At 38.5% G+C, this 20,416-nt stretch overlaps 2 protein-coding genes across 5 annotated transcripts in view; one reads left to right on the plus strand and one right to left on the minus strand.

The window, feature by feature from the left end:
• Window positions 1-444: 444 nt before the first annotated feature.
• Trappc2 (trafficking protein particle complex 2) lies at window positions 445-13,301 on the minus strand. Of its 3 annotated transcripts, none has more exons than XM_010613948.3 (6): window positions 13,225-13,301; window positions 12,898-13,061; window positions 5,972-6,083; window positions 2,595-2,739; window positions 2,189-2,274; window positions 445-822 (listed from the first exon to the last, which is right to left on the minus strand). In XM_010613948.3, the coding sequence occupies exons 3-6, from the start codon at window positions 6,062-6,064 to the stop codon at window positions 724-726; spliced, it is 423 nt and encodes a 140-aa protein (XP_010612250.1). In that variant the 5' UTR covers window positions 6,065-6,083; window positions 12,898-13,061; window positions 13,225-13,301; the 3' UTR covers window positions 445-723. The 3 variants fall into 3 exon arrangements, with proteins under 3 accessions (XP_010612250.1, XP_033616334.1, XP_033616333.1); XM_033760442.1 differs by lacking the exon at window positions 2,189-2,274 and adding an exon at window positions 1,221-1,322 and having other exon boundaries at window positions 750-822; XM_033760443.1 differs by lacking the exon at window positions 2,189-2,274 and having other exon boundaries at window positions 744-822; window positions 2,624-2,739.
• Window positions 13,302-13,367: 66 nt separating this feature from the next.
• Window positions 13,368-20,416, plus strand: part of Ofd1 (OFD1 centriole and centriolar satellite protein) — a 34,344-nt gene continuing 27,295 nt past the window's right edge. For both annotated transcript variants that reach the window (XM_033760441.1, XM_010613949.3), the window contains exons 1-5: window positions 13,368-13,442; window positions 13,617-13,715; window positions 15,038-15,238; window positions 17,486-17,554; window positions 17,636-17,666. In XM_033760441.1, coding sequence (XP_033616332.1) covers window positions 13,431-13,442; window positions 13,617-13,715; window positions 15,038-15,238; window positions 17,486-17,554; window positions 17,636-17,666 — 412 coding nt within the window. In that variant the 5' untranslated portion in view covers window positions 13,368-13,430. The remainder of the gene's footprint in view (window positions 13,443-13,616; window positions 13,716-15,037; window positions 15,239-17,485; window positions 17,555-17,635; window positions 17,667-20,416) is intronic.

The following is a 20,416-nucleotide window of genomic DNA, read 5'->3' on the forward strand; positions in this document are numbered from 1 at the left end:
TTTCTTGAAATACAAGAACATACAGTGATAGAGGCAACACATTTCACCATGGTCTGTAACTGTGGTCCATTATACAAATATGGGTCCATGATTCTAAAATTAAAAAGGATCACTATACCCAGTCTCTGCAGAGGCAGGCATACAATATTTAACACCACAAAAGCGTTTTGCTTCAGCTTCTTAGGTAGAGCTGTGTTAGAAAAGTTTATAGTATTTCTAAAATACTCACAAATAAGTCATCCTATGTGCTATCAATTTCATTCCCTTCTGCATAATCTTTTAGTTTCAAATTTGTTTACCAAATCTTGACTAGACATTTGTTTTTTGAATTCCTACATCAAGGTCAGACTATCTAAATAAGGAAAGTCAAAAGCTTCTCAAATTTTGAAATACAAACATTTCAAAATTATTGATAAAGAGCTCTTTTTTTTTTTGGTACCGGGGATCAAACTTGGACCTTGTGCTTGTGAGGCAGGTAGCAGAACCACTGAGATAAATCCCCAGCCCTGATAAAGAGCTCTTATAAATAACACTTCACAAGCAAATACTGTTGATAACAAACATGAAACAGAATATACCATTTTTAAATTATAAAAGAAATTCCATTTGATTTAGATAAACCGAGACAAGTCTAAGTTTTCTAGGCTATTTAATCAAGTTACAATGCACACATTCCTGAGTATATCCCATTGTGACATTGTTTATTTTGAAATTTTTCTGCATTCAGCTTAAAAGATGTTTCTTCCCAAGAAATTGAACTTTTCTGTCAAATGCACTTGACCGAATAGGAGAGTTGGGTTCATAAAATGGATTCATTGCAAACTGTGAAAGAAAAAGGTATTAGTGAGCTTGTCAAAGCAAAAAGGCTGAAAAATCATAGGACTTAAGGAAATTATTTTAAACTCATTAATCATCATCAAAGACATTTAAAACAAAATTTTTTTTTTTTTTTTTTTTTTTTTTTTTTTTTTGAGGCAGGCTCTTGATATACAGTTCAGGCTGGGGCTTGAACGCACTATGTAGCCCAGGCTGGCCTCAAGCTTTCGGCAATCCTGAGTGCTGGGATGACAGGTGTGTGCCACCATACCTGGCTGCTCCATTGTTAAACACTGTCTCCTTAAGTAATTTTTGTTTTGGTGTTTTAGTTTTGAGAAGTACCTGTAGCAAAACTAATGGTAGTAGGATAGATATTATTGTCTGAATAAATTAAAGTAACTTACCTGTGTGTGAAATACAGCACTAATCTACTTGTATTCATTATTTACAAATGGACTGAGCTGTGAGGCCCTTTGGACTACTTAAACTAATGAAAAATCTGTCACATGTTCAGAGTTAAGGAAAGGTTACACTACACTGTTATTTCAAAGTTTTATGCAGTATTTTTTAGTCGGGGTTTTAAATATTCTCCTTTAACAAAGCTAAATAATCAGTTCCTTATCTAAAGTAATGAATGCATCATAACAGGTGTGAGAAATTAATATTAAATGGAATTTCTAAGGAGGAAAGGAATTACTGATTTTTACATCTTAATCATTTTTTTAATCCATCTTTATAAGACAGCTAAACATTCATTTGCTACCTTTGACTAGAATTGGTGGCTTTCAATTTTATTACTGTGCTGATGTATAAGAACTCAGACAGAGAACATATTTAAATTTGGAACAAACTGTTATTGGCACTGTACTTTAACCATGACATCGTATAACTATTTTATTTCTCAATTCAATATCAAATGTAGGTGCACCATTCTCCTTGAATAACAATTTCATGATGTAAGAATCACTTCTTGCCAATCCATGATCTACATCCACTGCATTTAGCTTATTTGTAAATTAGAAACAGTGTAGATATAAATTACAAAGCAAATTTCCTTTATGTAGGCTGTTTCCTTGCTGTCTTGCAGGTTCCCTAACTAAATGATATGCACCAAAAGAGGAAGAATGGCACTGATTTACCTTCACAATCATTTCAAAATAACTACCATGGGTTGTTTTCCTGGCCACACATTAACTTAGCAGTGAAGATCTGCTTGCTGAGAAAGCTGCCAGGGCTAGTTCTGATGTGGCTAAAGCTAGTTGGAAATGAAAACTGTGCAGCCTAAGGGAGTTACTTAAACAGGCTAGTTTACTGTCAAAGCTAGAATCCTTTTTTATAACCAGATTTTAAAAAATCATAGAACATACCATACCTTTATATATAAATCATAGACATCAGTAAAGAAGTTCTTTATTCCATCTTCTTGCCTTATATCATGAAGCATAATAAATCTCATATGTGGAATAATTAAGGTATAATCTATTAAAACTGAAAAGCTACAGGTTGACACTCTACTCTTTAAATCAGTCATGTATTTTACAATGGAAAAGTTGAACACATGAACTGGGTTTAAAGTCAACTTAGTTTTATCTTAAAAAGAATGTAACCTTTTCAAAGCTAGGAAAAATATAAAAATAGCCCTATGGATGGAAATTTTTACATTTTCTCACGACTCCTTGACATCTACAGATTCAGAACCTGGCATCTATGTTTCATAGTCTTCTGAGTCTTTTCACACAACCTTTAGTTAAGTATCTTTACTAATAAGGTAAGGATATGGCCTGCAGTGACAAATGCTGACACAAACCACTCATTGAATTTGTCCACAGTTTTCAGGTACATGTTGTTTGAAAGCCACATGTTTTCATCCACAAGGTCAAGAGCAGCATGAGCTATGAATTGATTCAGATGACGATGATCATCCTAGCCGACAGAAAGGAGTAACAGATTAAAATTTCCATGTGGCATCAGGAATGCCAAGAAATCATTCCATATATTCTATATATGGTTTTGTCAGGTAGGAAAAATATTACACTTTTACTTCATTTATTATCATGAGACATAAAAACATCTAGTTTCCCATAGTTCTCACATTTACTCGGATATCTAAAACTCAACAAGAACTGAAACAGCCAGTTAATAAATGTGTTCAAGAAACTACACAGAAAATTATATCTTTAGTGTTGCAAGAAGGAAGTTACCAAATTCTGTAACCATTTAAGCATGTGAAAACACAATACTACATTTAAGAGGCCAAAAAACAGGAAAGGTAGATCCTACTTTTGAGAAGCTCTCATCTTTATTAGAGGAGAAAGACACAAACAATGTGTCAGTGGATGTGGATCCAGGAGAGCACCATAGGGAGCCCGGGCCCATGGAGGTGGTGAAGGAGAGCTGCAGAGGAGAGGTGCCAGGCACTGGGCTGCACCAGCTGGAGGGAGCATCAAGGGCTGGGTTCCTGAGCAGTGGCACCAAGGACACAGCAGCAGAGACAACTGAGGAAGTAGCACTCACGATGGCAGCACAGAGGCCTCTTTCAGATGAATGGAGCTTACACTGCATGGGGATCTCAGATTGGTACAAGGCCACGCTCAGCCCCAGCTGTGAACAGTCATCTATGTCAGCAGGGGACAATTCTGTCAGAAATGGGAGGGTCCTTGTGTCGGGCTGATATAACTTAACTGGAGAGAAGGTGGAACTGATCCACCATAACATGGAGAGGAAATTCACAACCTAGAGTATAGTCTTAGCCCTGTGGAATTCTTTCACCTCCTTTCTCCTCTGTAGTGCTGAGGATTGAACCCATAGCCTCAGGAATGCTAGGCAAGTGCTCTACCACTTGAGCTATATCCCCAGCCTGGGATTATTTTCAAAATGCACTTTCAGTGAATACCTGTTGTGCTTGAACTGTGTCCTCCCCAAAATTCACAAGCTGAAGTCCCAAGCCTCCGAGCTTCAGAATGTGGCCCTAGAGAGGGTCACTGCAGATGTGGTTAGTTATGCTGGGCCTCTAATCCAATATGACTGGTGTACTTAAAAAAACAGGTGCTCTGGAGACAGACATGCACACAGGGTGAATGCCACATGAAGACTGGTGGTAACAGTTGCCAAAAGCCACAAACTACCACAAATTAGGAGAGAACGAACTCTTCCTTGGTGCCTTCAAAAGGAGCATGGCCCCGCTGACACCTTGACTTCAAATTTCTGCCCTGTTATGGTTTGTGTCTAGATGTCCCCCCAAAACCTTGGGGCCATGGTGGGGGGGCTTTTTGGAGGTGGCTGAATCTGGCTATGTGATGAGTATGTGATTACTAAATCAGTCAAATGGCTGGTTTAGCAAAGTTCTGGGCAGGGAAGGGTGCACCAGCCTGGGTGTGAGTACTATCTGCTGGATAAGATATAAGGGACAGAAAAGAGGGTCTTAGGTCCCTTGTTGCTTGCTTGCTTGATTTCTTGTCTTCTGCCTGCCCTGCTTTGGCATGGACTGTTTCTCCTCTGCACTGCCCCTCTGCATGGAGCCAGCCGACTATGGGCTGAAACCTCTACGAACTGTGAGCCAAATAAACCTTTCCTCCTTTAACTTTGGGTGTTGGGTATTTTGTCTCAGCAATGAGAAAGTAACTAAGACAGCCCCCTAAATCTATGAGACACTAAATTTGTTGTTCTAAACCACTCAGATTTTGGTACAGAAAACTGGCATGACCTTCTTCCTGAGGACGTTGTTCCCACGACTAGGCTGGAAGAAGGCTGCCAGTTGCCCTGGAATCCCTCATATGGCTAAGTATGTTTACTTCAGGTACGTCATGACAAAGCTATCCTTAGAGAAAAGGGATGTATTTTGTCTCTAGCACACAGCAGTACTTCCCATGACTTGATAACAACACTCACTCTTGAAAGGGAGGGAAGGGACAATAACAAGAATTAAGATGTGCCATGTATACATACCAACCTCACGATGAATGTAATCAGTATGTTGTCCAAATGTGTACTAATAGAAAATTTTTTAAAAGACTAAAAAATGATCACTTTTGAAAGAATGGGTACAAAAAGCAGAAATATTTTAAGAAGGTGAGCAGCACCAGGAGAGAAAACTAAGACCAAGTCAAGTGATTCTGTGGTTTCATATGTGCTGTTTTACCCACCATTAGCCCACTGGAGTACACAGAAGCTGTATGCAAGTAGCAATGTCCCATGAAGCAACAAGTGCTACAGAAATATACCAAAACAAAGTTCTAATGAGCAGCATTCTCATAAGAATATAGGAAAGCTATGTAGTGATACCATTCGGTAGATAATACCTTAAGTCTACTGCACTTTGGTGATTAGAAGTGAACATGTTAAAAGTATCTTACAACTTAAGATTGTACATTATGACTAATTTAAAAACTCCTTGTCTTAAAGGACATTAAAGCCTATTTGTGGAGTCTGGGAGAAACAGAGCATGTTGTAAGCAATTTATTAGGTACATGGACTACTAAAAACAGATGGAAAGGACTGATTGTAGGACTATTTACTCTGAATGGTAGGTAATGTCCCTGAACCAAGCTAGTTTGTCTGGAACCATTTCTGGCAATAAAAAAGTTGGGGGCTTCACCTCTGCGGCTGCTTTTAGAGTTTCCTGAGCACAGCCATGGTGTCACTGGGGAGGAGGCCATGTAGGTACCACCCGGCCAGGCAATGCTATAGAAGTCACTGGAAACAAAGGGCTGCAGACCTAGTGGCATCAGGACAACATGGGAGTCCCTTTTAATCCTCTCAGATATAACGTGATCTCTATGTCCATACCCATGAAAAGTGTGATTCACTAAAACAGAATGTACATCCATAGCATTTAAGGCAACAGCAATTATTCTTCGAGACCCACTAAAAGTAGATGATGTTTCCATGCATGTAAGAAAGAGCATTTCCTAGCTGGTGACACAGTGAACTGAACATCATGGGAAAAGACCTGGGCATCATGGTAGTCTAAGTACGTGCTCAAGTAAAGGTTGCATAAACAACCCGTTGTATCAGTCTATGAGATTCCAGAGCGAGCCTCATTTAATGGTGGTAGAATTCAGTTGCTTCATCTGTCCAGATCTTCCAGTTCTAAAATCATACCACAACATTACACCAGCGAGAAAAATTCTTATGTAATTTAAGATTTCATACATACTTTGGATTCTGTTTTCCCAGCTGGCAAAAATTCCATTTCAAAAACTGGATTATCATGGTGGCCAACAATTACAAAGTAGAAGCTTCCTGACATCGTCTTTAGTATACGGCTCCTAGTACGTGAAAAGCAATATACACTTTTAGTATTCAAAACTGAAATCCAAACATGATTAACACCAAATCTAGAATTCTTTTTTTCTTAGCTTAAACTTGGTTTGTTTTCCAGTATAACTATGATAGATATACAACTTTTGGACTATTCAAGTTAGATCTGGTATGTAACTTTAGAATCCAATGTACTGTATCTTCCGAGAGAACTGGAAAACCTCTGATATAAAATAAAAAGACAACATTTTCATGACCTGAAAATCCAAGACATTCAGCTCAAGAGTCCCTGTGTGTCTGATGGAGTAAGCCAGGCTTAATTTGGACTGGACTGGTTAGCATTCACATTAACACTAGAAGGATGAATACAGAGTACTGATTAGTTAAGTACGATTGTGAATAGAAGAGGCAAAGGAAATAATTACCTTGCCTCAAAAGCTTCCAAGAGGTACCTTTCAGAGAAAACGAAAAACAACTGTACCACATGTCATTTACACAGGAGACACTAACATTTATCTACAGACTGTGTACTACATTTCTCTTCTTTCTACCTGAAGGATGTGTGCTGCAAATTTAAGTCCCTAGACATACAAGAGCCTGTGCTATACCTCTTTCTATACCTATAAGTAAGAAGTTTTGTGTTCTAGAAAAAAATGGATGAAATAATACAAAAAGGAAGATGATCTGAGGTACTGAAAGGTCTTGGAACTAAAGGATATCAGGTTGATCTAAGAAAAAATACTACAGGAAACTGGGAGAAAAAAATCAGTGATTCTGTGGCTTTTAATACAGATCATCCAAAAGCTGGACTGGCAGATAGATGGGTGGATGGACCGAAAGATAAACAGAAAGATGGATGATGGGTGGGAGGGGGGGAGGATGGATTTAAATATGTGTTTATTTTTAGCATAAGGGCTTTGGTTTCAGAAAAGGCTAGGTTCAAATCTAGCTCTGTCTTTTACTAGCAACGTGACCACCTTAATCTCCCAGTGTCTTGTTTCCTCAGCTGCACAACATAGATAACATCGTAGCTACTTTCATGATACATTCATGAGAATTACACAATCTAATGCCTGGAAAGCATGAAAACGGAATACATGGTATCTAGCTCACAGTAAGTGCTTAATAAGTGTTAATGAGAATATACAAGAGCTTATGCATAAGAGGATGTGGTAACTAGTCACTCCTTGGCGAGGAGGGGGAATCTAGTTAACTGGGAGCAGCTAGTCAGCCTCCTGGACACCTGAGGTGGGTTAAGCCCACGATTCACCAAGCCTCACTAAGTCTTCTGCTGATTTACCCAGAACCCACAGCACCATCAGAAGCCATCTGAATGTGTTTCTTAATGAATGACACCTTTGTAAAAGGCCACATCCGGTACTTTCAACTCAAATTAGAAGGCTATGACCAGAAGAAAAAGTAGCTAAGAGACTCTTGGCGTGATGAAATAGGATTTAAAATGTTACTTGGAGCAAGGGTCAGCACATTACAGACTGCAGGCTAAATCAAGCCTCATACATCCTCCTTACTGTCTAAGGGCTGCTTTTGCTCTTCATTGGCAGAGTCAAGCAGCTGCAAGAGACGATCTGGCCCACAAAGCCAAGAATATTTACTATCTGGGCCTAGACAGAAAACATTTCCCTCTCTTTTGGGGGAAAGATAAGTAAAACTGGATGACAAAGACAAGCAGGAATGATACAAAAGCTATGCAAAACTAGGAGAATTTGCAATAGCTTTCATGAGAAAGTGAGGGAAAGAGGAAAGGGAACTTGAAATGTGAACCAAGTAAACAATGATATCATTAATTCTTACTGGGATAGGCTTCAGAGCTTCAGTTTGCCAAGGGAAGGGGTTATTTTCTTCAGCACATTTAAGCAGCAGCAAAAGAGGAAAAATAAAAACCCAAGCAGCAGAAGGAAATATATGTATAAGGAAGACAACTTTTACATTCCTCCCCACACATTTGCTCCTTTATGGAATCCATGAATGAGAAGAAGCATAGTGCTTAAGTATTGCAAGAGGAGGAACAGATAGGGATCTGAAAGATGCATAAAGGTTCTGTTACAAACCACCCAGCTGGGCAGATGAGACAGAGCCTTCTTTATATACATTCTGTCCTTGACTTGAGCTGCCAGTAATTTGATTTTGTAAATAACTCAAGAAGTTAGAAGGCTTCTAACTCTATTCAATTCTGCCAAGGAAAATCTGACAGGTGAAGTGGAAGAACTGAAAATTCTGGGAGATAAGAACTCCACTGTCTCAGGAAGACAATGCTTGCAGCTACATGCAGGCTCAGCACCATGGATACTGGGTAAAGGTGAGACACGCCTCTGTTGTCCAACACACTGATCTTTCTGCAAGGATGGAAATGTTCTGTAACTGTGATGTCCTGAGTGGGAGCCAGTAAACATTTGAAATGTGACAATGCAGACAATGTAGAAATAGGTCACTAGCTAGTAACGAATATAAAGATAGGACCAGAGATATCTGACGTCAGCACCAGAGGGGCAAAAGCCCACCAAGAACCAAAGTATGTAAAATACCTTAAGAAAAATAAAACTCTCTTTAGGTTATGATCAGGAGAAAGGCTAACAGCTTTAAGCACTTGGTACACACTGAGATGTCTCTGCTAAAGATAATGGCTTTCAAATAGCATGGATGGAAAAAAATCAAGTTAGGCAGATGCAAACATCACGCGAGGTACATTAAGAAAAAATTGGAGCATTTCAATAGATTCTAGTCTTTAGGTCCTGGCAAATTAGATAGCTTGGATTAACAAATGTTGACTGTATATCCACTGTTGATTGACATTTGAGAAATCACAGGCAGAAAAGTGCTATACCTTCGGAGATAGGTTAAGTAGTATTTGTATTTTCAGAAACAGGATATAACGTTCTCATCTGTAACTGGGCAAAAAGGAGACTAAAATAACAGAAATATGTATTAAATGCCTGTTGTTTTAGTCAGACATGCCAGGAGCTTTTATTATACATTAACTCATTTAATAGGAACCCCTTGCAAAAAAAGAGTTGGTTATTATACATTCACATACCAAGAACAAGCCGTGCCGAACTTACATCTTTTATTTATGGAGGAAAATCTGGTATGTAGACAATAAGTCATTTTCTGAGGGATTTTGGTATCTACCTAAGTACAAACTGCTGACTTGTTTTTGCTAGATCGGTGCCTTCTATAACAGCAGACACACTGTTTGTCTTGTTCACTATGGCATCCCCAGAGCTACAACAATGCCAGGGACCCAATGGGCACCCATTATTTGCGGAAAAGGGACCGCCCCCATAGTTGACTTGCATGTTAATACCCACAGAAATGGAATGCTCTATGTCAAATTTTGGCCCAGGGTCTCTAGGGAGGCTCTCAGGTTGACTTTAACCTAATCCAGTTTAGCACTGGAGTTAATAACTTGGATGAAAATAACTCATCACATTCAAAGATAAGGCTAAGGGTAGCTAATTTATTAGAAGACAAAATTTAGGATTAAATAGATGAAATTAACAAGATGTAATTTAAGAGGATGAGAAATAGAGCCTGGTATTGAGTTTTTTAAAAAATAAACAGGAAGAGGGAAACCTAGATTAAGTGCAACTCACTTATGGTAGTGAAGCCCAAAGTTTTAATCTACTACAAGCTTGTTAAGAGGCAGCAGTCTGTTATGATGGTCAAAAAAGCTAAAGTAATTCTAGGCTGCATTACGAGAAAGAGAAGTCCAAGCAAGGCTGGGAAAGTGCTGACGTTCTCTTTACTAATAATACCACCTTTGAGAAGTACTCAGTTCTGGGAACAACATTTTAAAAGGATCAATACTTTAAAAAAATATGTTAGGGCCAAGGGTGAAATCTAGCTAGGGAATATTCTAGAAACAAAACGTCAAGTGAAGGAACTAAGAGGAAAAAGGGTGTTTTGGTGGGGAGGTACAGCACAATACTATTTTTAAATATGCTATTTATATAGAAAAGGGATTTGACTAGGGATGGCAAAAGGTTTCTTTTTCTGTGCCAGTTCTAATCACCTTGTAGTGACTGCCACGTACTGGTGCTGAGAAAGAATCTGCAATCAGTGTAGTCAGCAGGAAATCACTGTGATCAATTATTCATGCCTGCTCAGGTTTGGGGGAGTACAGGGCCTACATGAGGACCAACTCTGTATTTGTTAGTATTTTCTAACTCTGCACTACACAGACTTATTCTATGCTGCTCCACAAGACAAGCAAGCTCGGGGCTGCTCATCTGAAGTTACCAGGAAGCTAAAAATGAGTAAGGGGCAGATAGAGGACCACTAGCACCAGACTGGGAGGATGAACTCAAAAGAACTTAGAAGTCGTTTCCAAGCCTTAACAATATTAAGTTGCAGGCAAATGTAAGACAAAAGTCATAAACTCCAGTTCCAAAGCCATCCGTCTTTTATAGCAAGGCTCTTTACAGCCTCTACAGAGGGACATCTAGAAAACTGCCCTGTGCTCCAGGCAGCAGTGGTTTCTTTCAGTTGTTCCACAGGGCTGGGGCTGTAAGACTGAAGTGGTGTGGCACAGGATATGTCTATTTAAGTGAGAAGGAGCAGTATAAATACTACTGATAAGTATCTAATGGGAAAACTTCCTATTAATATTATAAGCAGCCCCCACCACCACCACTGCCGAGTTTATGCTGGCTTTTGGAGAACATTTAACCTTGGGACCAAAGGTAGGGGTGGGTGTGAGAATGTCTTCAGGCACTGATGCTTTAAAAAAACTAGTGGACCTTTTATCACACAGAGCGACACCCCCAGTTCTCCCCTTTTGACAGGGTCTCCCTAAGTTTCTTAAGTTGTTCAGACTGGGCTTGAACTTGAGATACTTCTGCCTCAGCCTCCCAGAGTTCTGGGATCACACCACCATGCCCTGCTTTATATCAATATCTTTCTAGAACACTGCTTTCATCATTTCACTTTTCTCCTCAAAAGCCTTAATACTTCTCAGCTACAGGTCATGTACTAGTACTCAAAAGAGATTTCCATGTCATTCCTTCAGCCTTATTGTTCACCTTTGCTAGAGGTGAATGGTCCACTTATTGTTTCTCTTAAATTCACTTTGATTATATCAGACTGTTATACTTCAGTTACTCTCCTTATTTTTCTCTTTATAATTAGAACACTCTTCCTGACTGAGTGTCCACACCTTACTCATCCTTTAAAGTCCAACAAAATCCTTCTTCCACAATTATTCCCCGCCAAAAAAAAAACAAAACAAAAAACCCTATAGGCCTTTCTACATTATTGGTGGGAATATAATCTAGTGCAACCACTATGGAAATATGTACAGAGATTCCTCAAGAAACTAAAAGTAGAAATTCCACTTAACCCTGCTATTTCCCTTCTAGGTAACTTCCCAAGAGTTAAAAGACATTATATTACAGTGATCCATACATACTCATATTTATAGCATCACAACTCAGAACAGATAAATCTTGAAAGTGGCCTATATGTCCATCAACAAATGAACGGATAAAGAAAAGGTGGTATTTATATAGAATGGAATACTACATAAAGGATACATCTGAATCATTTGTAGGAAAATGGATGCACCCTGAGTCATAATGTTAAGAGAAATAAATCAGATACACAAGCTTAAATATCGAGTGACTTCTCTGAGAAGCCCAAAGTATTAATAAATTAAAGAGCAACATAAAAGACAGATAATAGGAAACAGGGAGATAGAACCTTTGCAAAAGGTAAGGGGACCCAAAGATAGAGGAAGGAGGGTAGAAGGAGAGGAGGATGAAAAAAGAACAAAGATGAGCTATGTACATAGACCAACTTCCCACAATGAACATAATCATTATGCAATGCAAACATGGATGAATAAAATTTTTTTAAAAACCCTATGAAATGTGTTACTCTGAAATATTTTAAACTTTTCACATCCAGGTATCAAAACTCCTACTCTTCTCCGGTGCTGTGCACAAAGCTGACAGTGACCCAGTTTTGTCCTCATAGGTAGGACTTAAGATACCTTATATCCCCAGCACACAACTTTGGAGTCAAGCCAGAATTTCCACTGCCTCCAAAAAGGTCCTGACTTTTAAAAAATCATCTTGCTCATTTTCTCTTTTTTGCGATGTTCTCCTTTTTGTCCACTAAATCTTACCACTCAAGGCAATGATGAGTTAACACGTTTTAAATATCGACCACTTCCATCTTCAACTGCCTCTCCTTTTCCCAAACTCTTTACCCCACCTACCTACATTGCATCTTAATTCTTGTTCTATTTTCAGGCTGTAATGATTTCATTACTGCTTCCGAGAGATTTGGTTCCTTCGCTTTCCAGTTAAAGTATCCCGGGGACCGGGCTCAAATATCTTTGTCACAGCACACAAAGGTGATTATTATAAAGTTTAGTTCTGTCGTTCTTAACTGGGAGAGATGACGCCTTTCTGAGGCTATGTGACAATGTCTGGAAGCATTTTTGGTTTTCACAACTGCGCGTATGGGAGCGGTGTACATTTATTAAACATAGACCAAGAATGCTGTTAACTTCTTACTGTGACAGGACTACGCCCTACAACAAAGAATTTTCTGGTCTCAAATGGTCCCAGTGCCACGGTTAAAAAACAATGGGTTAGCAGTGAAAATCAAGCCTCCAGAAGATAGACATCTGCAGTGGAAACGGAGGGTGGTCCGATCGGGCAGGTGGGCTGGGATCGAATTGGCCGGCCGGGGACTGGCGGGGGATGAGGTACACTCCCGATGTCCGCGTCACGCGGGACCTGGGACGTCCTCCAAGGACTCGGAGCGCCCGCCCCCTCCCCCACTCGCTCCAACCCCTACCTGTCTCGAGACGCCGACAACGGAAACGCCCAGTCAATTCCCGGGGCTGAGACCCGCGCTCCTCAGATTCAGCCAGGACTCCGGGAGCAGCCCTCGCGATACCCCCTCCGCGAATGAGCTCTCGCGAGATATGGGTGGAGCTTCCGGTTAGTGCTGTGGCGGTCCTGACAAAGACAGCGACGCTCAGAGAGTATTCCGTCTCTGGGGGCATCAGAATATTCTCTGAGCAGTGAAAACTCGATCCTCCCTCGCTGCTGGGTCTCTCCCTCCCGTTCTCCGCCCTCCACCTGCCTTTGTGAGTCTCTCTACGATCACGGCCCCGCCTACCCTTCAAGAACAGCGGAGAGGAGTGAGCGTCTTTGTCTGAGTTTTAGTTTGAAGCGCTAGGCTGAGCGTTCTGTTCCTCTGTTCTCCGGTCACCCCGGAAACGGGGCCCTGAAGGAAGGGATTCCCTCTCGTCCAAGGCCAGCCAGCCTGGGCTGGACCTCGAATTGCGTCACGGCGGGGCAGGCTCGGAAGGAAGCAGATACCTGATGGTGGCTGAGGTAGCTACACCTGCCACTTTCCGGGACCGACTGGGGAGAAGTCTCTTGTTTCCGTCCCTTAGAGCTCCTTTACCCCGCACGCATCTGAGGGCTTCCCGGGCGGCCACTGGCCTGTTTTCAGAAATTCACTTGTTCACTGACCTCGATGTAATTCAGAACCATTTTCTCTTCCAGTCCACAATGCCCCCTAAGTATGATGTGTTGAGTCAAGATGAACTGCGCAAAAAGCTATACCAGACGTTTAAGGATCGAGGTATACTGGACACTTTAAAGGTATCAGATTTAGTTCCGTCTGTGTCATAGCTTTTACAAGTGTAACCTGCAGCAGTCCACATTTAAATTTATCGAGAGCTTGGATTTTAAAAATAGGATGATGCGTAGATTGTAGTGGTGAGTTATACTTTTGTATGGAAAATGTTTAGTTTGAGTCGTAAAAGAGCCTATTCAAATAATAGATTTATGGAACTGGTATTAAGATAGGAGCGGTAACATTTAAGTAATGAACATATTTTAGTAAGGTTAGACTTGTTCTTTGTATCTGGTATACTGTTCCTGAATCAGTAGGTGGTTTTGTAGTATGTTTGATGAAGGATATTGACTCCATGTAGAATATATTAAGTGTACTGCTTACTGCAGAACAGTTTGAGGAATGAAACTTTTTGCCTTAAAATACATTGGGACATAGCATTTAATATGGACAGCCAATATGTATTAGTACACTTTGTATTTTAACAGCAAGAAGTAGGATTACCTCAATTTGTGTACAGTATACATTTCAAAAGTATATTTACACTTAAAATAGGAAATAAGGAAAAGTAACCCTGATTAGTATCTCCCTTTTGCCTATTGCTTTTGTAACCTCCTAAAAACAGATTCATCTGGAAAATACAGAAAAGAAGGGGGAAAATGATATCTAATTCAGCCACAGTTGGTACAATGTGCATGTATCTTGTTTTAAATTATATGGAAAGCATTTCCTTGTTGCCTTAAATTTCTTGAAATCCTGATTTTCAGTAACAGTGGGCTCATCTTTGGATGTATGAGTAATTTGTCGTGCTCCCTGTTGTTGAATGTTTAGTTTACTCTAAGTCTACACATAACCTTCGGTTGCACCTTTCATTTTTCTGACTAGCATAGATTAAATCACATTATTGTGTCAAAGAACATTTTTAAGGTTATTGATGTGTAAATTTTGTTTTTGATCAGTGTGCCCAATAAACTGGCTTGACTAGGCAGTATTTTCTCAGCCTCCAGCAATCCAGAGAGGTGTGAAGTGCTCAGATGTTCTCATTTACTTGATTCCCAATCACAGGCACCTGTGCCCTTAGGGAAGCAAAGTTATAATAGTCTACAGAGCTGGGAAAAGAAAGCTTTTGATTGAATTCACTGGGCTGCTTCTCTCACCAGGTCAGACAAATTGTACTTGGCTTAGATCCTAATTTGTGGCCATGGATCTAGAACCATTCTGGAACTAAAAGGATTCCAATAAAGACAAATCTGTATGTCTCTAGTGAAGCTATCCTGCTAGATTATTTTCTTCCTGTCTTTCTCCCCTCCCCTCCCTTTTGTATTTTGCTTTGCTTTGTTTTGTTCAGACACAACTCAGAAACCAGCTAATCCATGAACTGATGCACCCTGTGCTAAGTGGAGAACTGCAGCCTCAGTCCATCTCAGTGGAAGGAAGTACCCTCTTAGTAGGGGCCTCAAACTCTGTAGTGGCAGATCACTTACAAAGATGTGGCTATGAATATTCCCTTTCTGTTTTCTTTCCGGAAAGTGGTTTGGCAAAAGAAAAGGTAAAGTCTTTCTGTTTTTGAATTTTTTACAAATAGTTACTTCCTCCTATGATTGTAAGTAGTAATAATAGCTGAGTGTTCCCTTTTAGTGTGTGGAGCTATGGATTGGACCCAACCAACTGTATTCCCCTACCTTGGAAGTGTTTCTTGACTACTTCGATTTCTTGTTCATCTTTGTTTTTGTTTTTGTTTTTTTTCTCATTGAGTTTATTGGTACATTTTAGGTATACAGTACAGTTACATTCATCATTGGGATCTTGTACCTTTACATGACAGATCTTGGTTGTCATTTTTTCCCTTTGTCCCTGCCCTCCCTTCACCCCCTCCACCCCTCCCCCTTTACAAACACTTCATTTCCATCTTTTCATTAACTCATATTTTTTCCTTTTCCTGTATTACCTTTCCCCTACCCTTCCCACTTCCCCTACACCTTTAGCCCCTTTCTTCCTATTTCACATTGTCCATTATATCATTAGGATCTCATGTACTATTATAGTTTATTCACACCAGAGAAACTATTCGGTATTTACACATGTGTGATTTATTTATTTCACTTAGGAGTATATCCTCAGTATGTATCCATTTTCCTATGAATGAATCTAATTTCTCAATCTTTATGGTTGAGTAATATTCCATCTTGTTCATCTTTGAATTCACATTGTATCTGCCTGTAATACACAATTTAGTGTACTGTGTATTGTTACAAAACAAATGAGTACTGACTGTGATTGTCATTAAATCTTTGGTATATCAGTCTTTTAGAACTGGAGCTGGCCTTAACATTCTGTGTAGTCTAATTAGTTTATAAATGCCATTTTTGTTAAGTCTCTTGTGAACTTGGCACTGTGCTAGATACACTGTAGGTGTCACATGTGTTGTAGATGACGAACCAGACCCTGGACAGGTGATTTGCTCAAGTTCACACAACTTGTAAATGGCACAACTTTTAACACTAGATCACTGAAATGTGTTCTCTTTACTATGCTACTGTGTCTTCAGATTTCTCAGCTTTGTAATTGTGTAAGAGAAGCTAAAAAAGAATAAGAAAAGCTGTAAAATTCTCAAATATTAAAAATCTTTTGCGTTTTATCCCTTTTCTGACTATTTTAACTGTTTTTCATTAATATATTAGTCATACTTTATTAATTTAAAAGTAGCACGCGTCCCTGTGTGTTTCAAAATATAACATGCTTTTTTTTAGAGCAGTTTTAGGTTCACAGCAGAATTGAGTGGAGGATACAGAGAGTTCCCATATATCTGCACCTGCACACATGCACAGACCTCCTTCCTGTCACCGTTTCCCCTCTGGGTGACACATTTGTTGTAGCTGGTAAACTTACATTGACACAGCTTTGTCACTCAAAATTTATAGTGTACATCAAGTTTCACTCTTGCTGGTCATCCCTGTCTTTGTACTCTTGATTTCATCTGTAATTATCCAAAAGTTTCATGTTGCAGAGCTTTAAGGAAATAAGAATGTTAGTATTTGAATGAAATCTTGAAATTTAGGTATCTGTTTCTTCATTAAGAACTACATTCTATTATCAAAATTAGGAATTCATTTTTAGTCTGTCATTCTCTAACTTTCTAATATGTTTTATCATTTTGCTTAATATGTGTGTAATGATTAATTATGTATTATTGTGGCAGTATTTAATCCAGTTCATGCATTTAATGATTTCTCCTCATATAAAATGCTATGCAGAATATTTTATTTATTTGAAAACAAATTACTGCATCTCAGTGTTGTCAGGGTAGATATATTAAATGATACATAACTGCAGTAAAAATACATAAGAATAGCTATTCAACATGTGTGTTTAAAAATATTTTGGGTACTTTGTAGTCATTTATAGTTGAAAGGACAGTAAAAATTCAGTTTCTTTACATTTTTAAGTAGTAATTATAAAGACCTGGAATTCCCTCATCTACTTATTGGTTTGTTAGATACTGTAATTGAGTGTCACCTGAAAAGCATGTAACAATTGCTATCATTTTTGTTCAGCGTATCATCTTTGTTAACTATTTGGGGTTAATTACATTATTTAAAAAATTTTATCCTTTTAATCTCAAACCTATGTTTATAGTAACTTATTAATATAAAAAAGCTCCAATTTTGCATTAATAGCATAGTTGTAGTTTTCATTTAATTTTCAGTATGATTCCTAGCATCATATTCAGAAACATATCCTATTTGATCATTTAAATACTGATATAATAATATAGCTAATTCTTTTTCCCCTTCAGGTATTTACTATGCAAGATCTATTACAACTCATTAAAGTCAACCCCACATCCAGTCTCTACAGATCACTGGTAAGATTAATTTTTATAATCTGCTTTGATTTGTTCATTATAACTGAATACTTAAGTAAATATAAAATATTGTCTTAACAGATTTCAGGATGTGAAAAAGAAAACCAGAAAGGTAAGAACCTTCACCTAAGTGGAAATTAGCAACATTTTTGGATGTGCTTTTTCCTATAAAAGTATGAAGCTATTAATTTTTATAGGGAAGAATAGAAAATTTAATTTGAACTAAATCATTTGATTTTCCTTGCTGACTCTACCTCACCTTTTAAATAATAATGACATTTCATATGTTGTTCTGAGAAATGTAGGTTATTTCTCCCCATCTACCCTTTTTATTAAAAGGGTAATTAGGGTAATTTTATTAAAAGGGTAATTAAAAGGGTAATTTTATTACAAGGGTAATCTTAGATAATTCAAAGGAAATTGATGACAGATTGAACAGTGTTCTTTGTAAAAATACTGGGATGTGTCCACACACACAAAAAAACTAATAACATTTGGCCAAATATCTTTGTATTCTAGGTGTCTCCCTCAAATACAATTTATACAGTATTAAATGTATTAATATTTATTAAAAGATTATCTTTCGGTAATATGTTTTAAAAATTTTAAGTATTTATACGTACCTAATAAATTGTTTTAAACTTGGCCTTGATAATAGCCTTTCATAGAGTCCATAGCTATTGTGGTTGCCTTGACCATACATTAAATTTGATGATGGGCTTTGATGTGTGAGCATAAGCTGGGAACTTGCCTTTGATGCATAGTTAATATTTTGGTCTTTTAAAATAATTTATGACCTTGTGTCATGGTCATTGTATGTTGGTTTGCTCTTTAATTTTGTCTGTTGCCCACCCTGCTGCCATCCCCATTGGGACATTTTAACTTCAGAGCTCCTTCAGCAGACTTTTGAATACCAACTTTCGACTAGCCAATTGTCTATTATTTAACTGCCAGGTCTCCTGGGGGTAATTTTTGTTTGTTTGTTTGTTTGTTTTGGTACTGGGAATTGAACTTGAGACTTTGCGCTTGCAAGGCAGGCGGCAGAAACACTGGGCTAAATCCCTACATCCCCAGCCCAAAAATACATTTTTTTTTTTTGGTACTGAGGATTGAACTCAGGACCTTACACTTGTGAAGTAGGTGGCAGCACCATTGAGCTAAATCCCTAGCCAATCTTGGGGGTAATTTTTGATTGGATCACAGTACATTCTGGGCTGCCTGCAAAATAGATCATCCCTGCTGAAGTCTGGTAAGCGCCCTACATTCTGGATGCTAAGGCAGTACCATCGAGGGTAACTCTCTGCTATGATGAAGATATTTATATTTGTGCAGTCTCATGTGGCCACAACCCTCACAGGGCTATTGGGATGAAATGTGCCTAGTGTGACTAAACAACTGAATTTTTAGTTTAAATTTAACCACATTGGACAGCACAGTCCTAAGGTATATAGCTAATATCTGTTGCTTTATTATTTGAGAAGGAAATTTGGGGCTTCAAGGGTTGTTGAGAAATCATCTATTTATCACAGGCATTTTATGTTATCCTTAAACGGTTTTTTACTTTACACAGTGTCCTGAAATGCTTCTAGGTCAGAAAGACATTTGACTAACAACCCTTACCACCTTCACCCAGCATCTGAGTAAAATTTCTGGAAGTCAGAAAACTCCGTGAGTAGCTAATATGACAACCATCCTAGTGCCAAAGTTTGGTCAGAACTCTTTGCTAACCATAAAATAGCTACTGTTAAAATGATATTAAAAATTGGTAGCTTCCAGTTAAGAGACTGAAGCCATAAAAATTAAGTAGGAACCAGGCATGATGGTATGTACCTGTAATTCCAGCACTCAGGAGGCTGAGGCATGAGGATCATGAGCTCCAGACTTCCTAGGCTACATAGTGAACTCAAGGCCAGCTTGTAATATGTAGGGAAAACCTGTCTTAAAAACAAGAAAAATAAAAGAGCTAACAAACAGGAAAATACTTTATACTTCTCTGTTCTCTGTCCCCTGAAACAAACCTGTGGTCTTATAATATCTCCACTCCGGAGGTGCTGATCTATTGAGTGACCATAGACTTTCTTCCTAGAGTCTACTCACCCATTCTTTCCACTTCTAATTTTTCCATTCAAGATAGTGATGCCCAGAACATTATGGATAGGAAATTTGGACATGGGCCCTGTGCTTTCAGGAAGTTAATATCCGTCCCTGTGATTAGCAAAAGAAAAGAACCCAGAAATAGATCCACATAAATACTGAACTTTTACAAAGGTACAAAGACAATTCCGTGGTAGAAGGATAGTCTCTTTCACAAATGATGCAGGAATTATTGGAAATTCATATGTACAAAAATCAAACTAGATACAGACTTTATACCAAACACAAAAAGTAACTCAAGCCACAGACCTAAATGTAAAATGTAAAACTGTAAAACTTTTAGACTAAAGCATAGCTGGAAATGTATGGCCTTGGGGTTTTTGATGAATTATAGAATACCGAAAACATGGCATATGAGGGAAAAATAGAACAGTGGGGCTTTATTAAAGTTAGAAACATCTGTTCCGTAAAAAACACTGTTAAGAGAATGAAAGTTCAAGTTACAAACTAGGGAAAAATTTTGTGAATCATTTGATAAAGGAATCACATTCAGAATAGCAAAGAAATCTTATAATTCAACACCAAAAGATGAGTAACTTAATTTAAAAATGATCAAAGGATCTGAACAGATATATTACTAAAAAAGATAGAAAGATGGTAGCCAGATTCAGTGGTGTATGCCTTTAATCTCAGCTACTTGGGAGGCCGAGGTCAGAGGGTCACAAGTTCAAGGCCAGAATGGTCAACTTAGTTAGACACTGGCCCTGT

Source organism: Fukomys damarensis, unplaced genomic scaffold (assembly GCF_012274545.1).
Source record: "Fukomys damarensis isolate Sample0158 unplaced genomic scaffold, DMR_v1.0_HiC HiC_scaffold_39, whole genome shotgun sequence".
NCBI lineage: Eukaryota > Metazoa > Chordata > Mammalia > Rodentia > Bathyergidae > Fukomys > Fukomys damarensis.

Excerpts from the sequence above, each read along its gene's own strand:
- Trappc2 (XM_010613948.3), bottom strand. The coding sequence starts at position 6,064 with ATGTCAGGAAGCTTCTACTTTGTAATTGTTGGCCACCATGATAATCCA. Across the intron at positions 2,740-5,971 it reads CTGGGAAAACAGAATCCAAA|GATGATCATCGTCATCTGAA; the intron begins GTATGTATGAAA and ends TCTGTCGGCTAG. Across the intron at positions 2,275-2,594 it reads AGCATTTGTCACTGCAGGCC|ATATGAGATTTATTATGCTT; the intron begins ATATCCTTACCT and ends TAATTATTCCAC.